We start from the raw sequence: 5,162 nt of genomic DNA, 5'->3' as shown, positions 1-5,162 counted from the left end.
TTCCCTTCCCTGCACTGCTGGTTCTGACTCCTGATACAACTCCCCAATACCCATTCATCCCTCATTCTCACTGGGTTTATAGTTATGTGTAACTGTCACTGTGTCTGTCCCTTTCCCTTCCCTGCACTGCTGGTTCCGACTCCTGATACAACTCCCCAATATCCATTAGCTGAATGGTGCTCCTGTGTGTGTAAATCTGTGCTCTGGTAAAGTGTTTACTTGCCCTTTAATTCTATTTCCATACTCACACTTTGCACAAAGCAAGACTAGAATAACCCAGAGCATTATTCCCTATGGAGCTGTACACACACAGACTCTGGTTAGTCTCTACATGCAGACACTGTTGGTACGTGGGCGGCTGGCACCTACCTACATACAATGTATGACACATAACAGCCCCCAGGGGCACAACGATGGAGCATTTATAGTGCTATTTACTAAACCTGTACCCGCGTCTGGAGTGGCAGTTAGTGAGTGGCACAGGGGCTGTGAGGGTTTGGCCCATTATGGACCATATATGAGGCCCCCTGGGGGGGGCCTCCACTTTAGAGTGCAAGCTCTGCGGCAAAGTTCTGTATTTTGGATGCTTTTATCAGCACATTAGTGACTTGGGGGCATTGACAGAAATCTATTGGGTTTGGGACGGGACAGCTGGGCAAATCCTTCAGGTCCTGGGGGTACTTGTGGGTAATACACTCTGATACCCCTGCCCCACGCTCCCTGCGCCCCACTGATACCCCAGTAATAAAGTGCAATAAGCACCCCATTGGTCTCCTGGGCCCCAGCACTGTCCCACTCGTACCCCCAACTTTCCACTGTATCCGGGGCCCAAACACCCCCCCCCCTACTCTTTGCCCAACACTGCCCCCCCCCCCATGGTACATCCTTATTACCCTTGTCTAAATGCCCCCTACTCACCTGCAGTGCCAGGCAGCGGGCATCACTGCTTTGCAGGGCGGCCCTCAGGTCCTCCACCAGTTCCCGGAGGTTGCTGTTCTCCTGCTCAAGGCTCCGCTCCGCGCCGGGCTTCAAGCTGCTCCGTGGGGGCGGGTCTCTGCGCCTCCTGGGGCTCCGCAGGCGGATCTGGGTCTCTATATGTTCCGTGTCAGTGCCGGAGGGCAGCCGGCCGGTGTCAGACCCAGCCTTGCCGCTGAAGTACCCGCACAGGCGGGCATGGAACTGGCGGAAGGTGAGTCGCTCCGGGAGGTTTCCCAATAGCCCCTCGCATTCTATCTGCCCCGGCTCCAGCCCCAGCACCTGGCACAGGGCGCGGAAATCTGCCCCCGGGATGGAGTCCTGTGCCCCCCAGTCCAGGTGATGGAAGACCTCCTGCAGGTACTGGTCCAGCCCGGTGGCCAATACGATGATTTCATTCTCGACCCCCCGGTCCGACCCATAGTGATGCGCCAGGGCGCTGAGCAGCCACTGGGTCCGGCGGGCCGGCCGGCTGTACGGGTCATCCCTGCAGGGCTCCAGCCTGGGGTAGTTAGGGGCCCCGGGGGCCCTCCGTGCCGGCTCTGCGCCTCTTCCTAACTATAATGTGCCCAAGTGTGAGAGACGGGAAACCTCCCCCAGCGTCACAGGCAAAGCCCTGATGGGTGGGATTCTGCTCCCCGACCCCCCAGTACTGACCCCCCCATCTCACACTGAGAATGGAGCATTCTACCGAGGGATCATGGGTGGGATTCTGCTCCCCGACCCCCCAGTACTGACCCCCCCATCGTCACAGGCAAAGCCCTGATGGGGGGGATTCTGCTCCCCGACCCCCCAGTACTGACCCCCCCATCTCACACTGAGAATGGAGCATTCTACCGAGGGATCATGGGTGGGATTCTGCTCCCCGACCCCCCATTACTGACCCCCCATCTCACACTGAGAATGGAGCATTCTACCGAGGGATCATGGGGGGTTCTGCTCCCCGACCCCCCATTACTGACCCCCCCATCTCACACTGAGAATGGAGCATTCTACCGAGGGATCATGGGGGGTTCTGCTCCCCGACCCCATATAATTGCCCCCCAGATAAGTGCATGTAGGTACATTCCGACTGATGAGTGGGAGTCTTCGATCTGCCCCACTACTGCCCCAGCTGTACTTCTACTGCCCCGGCTGTACTTCTACTGCCCCCAGCTGTACTTCTACTGCCCCAACTGTACTTCTACTGCCCCCCAGCTGTACTTCTACTGCCCCAGCTGTACTTCTACTGCCCCAGCTGTACTTCTACTGCCCCAGCTGTACTTCTACTGCCCCCAGCTGTACTTCTACTGCCCCCAGCTGTACTTCTACTGCCCCGGCTGTACTTCTACTGCCCCGGCTGTACTTATACTGCCCCGGCTGTACTTCTACTGCCCCGGCTGTACTTCTACTGCCCCGGCTGTACTTCTACTGCCCCGGCTGTACTTCTACTGCCCCCGCTGTACTTCTACTGCCCCCGCTGTACTTCTACTGCCCCCCAGCTGTACTTTTACTGCCCCCAGCTGTACTTCTACTGCCCCCCAGCTGTACTTCTACTGCCCCCAGCTGTACTTCTACTGCCCCAGCTGTACTTCTACTGCCCCAGCTGTACTTCTACTGCCCCCAGCTGTACTTCTACTGCCCCCGCTGTACTTCTACTGCCCCGGCTGTACTTTTACTGCCCCGGCTGTACTTCTACTGCCCCGGCTGTACTTCTACTGCCCCGGCTGTACTTCTACTGCCCCCAGCTGTACTTTTACTGCCCCCAGCTGTACTTCTACTGCCCCCAGCTGTACTTTTACTGCCCCAGCTGTACTTCTACTGCCCCAGCTGTACTTTTACTGCCCCAGCTGTACTTCTACTGCCCCCAGCTGTACTTCTACTGCCCCCAGCTGTACTTCTACTGCCCCCAGCTGTACTTCTACTGCCCCAGCTGTACTTATACTGCCCCCAGCTGTACTTCTACTGCCCCAGCTGTACTTCTACTGCCCCCAGCTGTACTTCTACTGCCCCGGCTGTACTTCTACTGCCCCCAGCTGTACTTCTACTGCCCCCAGCTGTACTTCTACTGCCCCCAGCTGTACTTTTACTGCCCCAGCTGTACTTCTACTGCCCCAGCTGTACTTCTACTGCCCCAGCTGTACTTCTACTGCCCCCAGCTGTACTTCTACTGCCCCAGCTGTACTTCTACTGCCCCCAGCTGTACTTCTACTGCCCCCAGCTGTACTTCTACTGCCCCCAGCTGTACTTCTACTGCCCCCAGCTGTACTTTTACTGCCCCAGCTGTACTTCTACTGCCCCAGCTGTACTTCTACTGCCCCCAGCTGTACTTCTACTGCCCCCAGCTGTACTTCTACTGCCCCAGCTGTACTTCTACTGCCCCAGCTGTACTTCGGGTTCATAGTTGACCAGTTAATAAGAAGAACCTTTTGGCTCTGGGTTTCCCTGCTCCTCAGTTGCCTTTCAGCAGCTTATAAAGGGTTAATTCCTGGGTTGGAAAGTGCACCAATGAGGATAAAGCACCCCGGTACCCCCGAACTGAAGGGATGTGGGGGGGCTCCCCAGACTGGAACTACACCAGTTACGGCCCTTCAGATCCCAGCAAGTTGCCCAAACTGTATCCCAATGGTTTATACCCCCCACCCCCCCATCCTAAAGGCCACACTCATTAAAGCTAGGTTTCATCCAATCAGGCGCCTTGGTTTCTCCCTTGTGGCCCCCAGCATGTTTATGTGGCCCTTATGGCTCTTGGAGAAATCTGGCAGCAGTTCAACAAGTGAATAGTAGAAAGCGACCCCACAAAGTGCCCCCCTTTGCCCGCCCCTGTCCGTATTCCTGCTGCCCCCTAGCGTTCCCTGCTGCAATGAGCGCTCAGACTCAATTCCCGGGAGTTGGTCCCGGCCTGTCACTCTTTGTCTTAGCCCCGCCTCCGCCCCTTATGCCCTGTCACTCTTTGTCTTAGCCCCGCCTCCGCCCCTTATGCCTGTCACTCTTTGTCTTAGCCCCGCTTCCGCCCCTTATTGCCTGTCACTTTGTCTTAGCCCCGCCTCCGCCCCTTATTGCCTGTCACTCTTTGTCTTAGCCCCGCCTCCGCCCCTTATTGCCTGTCACTCTTTTTCTTAGCCCCGCCTCCGCCCCTTATTGCCTGTCACTCTTTGTCTTAGCCCCGCCTCCGCCCCTTATTGCCTGTCACTCTTTGTCTTAGCCCCGCCTCCGCCCCTTATTGCCTGTCACTTTGTCTTAGCCCCGTCTCCGCCCCTTATTGCCTGTCACTCTTTGTCTTAGCCCCGTCTCCGCCCCTTATTGCCTGTCACTCTTTGTCTTAGCCCCGCCTCCGCCCCTTATTGCCTGTCACTCTTTGTCTTAGCCCCGCCTCCGCCCCTTATTGCCTGTCACTTTGACTTAGCCCCGCCTCCGCCCCTTATTGCCTGTCACTTTGTCTTAGCCCCGCCTCCGCCCCTTATTGCTGTCACTCTCATCACAACTCCGCCCAACGCAGTAGAAAGAGAACAAATAGCCACGCCCCTCCACTCTCAATCTCACGGTTCCCCGCCTCTTATCTTGGCAGCCCCTCCCCTAAGTCCGCCGGTCCCTATAGCAACCAGCCAAGCGCCGCGGTGTCTCAGGGGAGAGTCCGGTAAGTGAGTCCGGGTAACGGGGTAACGGGGATTAGCAGCCTCATTGTTAGGGGGCAAGTCTCTGTCTCACCCTGGAACAATAGGGGCAAAAAGCCTCACTAACATTTTATAAACAAGTAAATCACTGATTAAACAAAAAGTTGAATTGATATCTTGTATATAAAACCTTTTCCCCTCACAGTCGCATTGTTATGGGAGATTTAGCTGATCTAGCAGGGGCAGAACTACAGAACTGCCCGACAGCATTGCCCCCCCACCCATTCCCAGCCGCCATCAGCAAACAGCACCTACACACTGGCACCCACACTGGGATATTGGGGTACAGGGTTGGACTGGCCCAACAGGGCACTGAATAAAAACCCAGGGGGCCCTAGTCCTGTTGGGCCCCTATCACTGGGCATGTTAGGGTGGGGGGGCCACTGCTGCCCAGTAATGAGTGGGGGCCAGAGAAGAAGGTATTTAGGCCCTTAAATCTCATTACAGAAGGGGAATTACACAGAAATATGGAAACCAATAGAAAGCCCAGCTTGGCCTGAATGCTGTATAGTTTCCCTGGGCAACTGAAATACC

General features: G+C 56.4%; 2 protein-coding genes across 2 annotated transcripts in view; one reads left to right on the top strand and one right to left on the bottom strand.

The window, feature by feature from the left end:
• Positions 1-1,721, bottom strand: part of efcc1 (EF-hand and coiled-coil domain containing 1) — a 19,568-nt gene extending 17,847 nt beyond the window's left edge. Inside the window, exons 1-2 of the mRNA XM_031901363.1 lie at positions 1,710-1,721; positions 919-1,533 (exon numbers count right to left, since the gene is read on the bottom strand). Coding sequence (XP_031757223.1) covers positions 919-1,533; positions 1,710-1,721 — 627 coding nt within the window. The remainder of the gene's footprint in view (positions 1-918; positions 1,534-1,709) is intronic.
• A 100-nt stretch (positions 1,722-1,821) lies between these two features.
• The window catches only part of kiaa1257 (uncharacterized protein KIAA1257 homolog), a 27,434-nt gene continuing 24,093 nt past the window's right edge, over positions 1,822-5,162 (top strand). The window contains exons 1-2 of the mRNA XM_031901362.1: positions 1,822-1,825; positions 4,322-4,591. Coding sequence (XP_031757222.1) covers positions 1,822-1,825; positions 4,322-4,591 — 274 coding nt within the window. The remainder of the gene's footprint in view (positions 1,826-4,321; positions 4,592-5,162) is intronic.

The sequence above is a fragment of the Xenopus tropicalis genome, chromosome 4 (assembly GCF_000004195.4).
Source record: "Xenopus tropicalis strain Nigerian chromosome 4, UCB_Xtro_10.0, whole genome shotgun sequence".
Classification (NCBI taxonomy): Eukaryota; Metazoa; Chordata; class Amphibia; order Anura; family Pipidae; genus Xenopus; species Xenopus tropicalis.
This window is presented reverse-complemented; position numbering and strand designations above follow the sequence as displayed.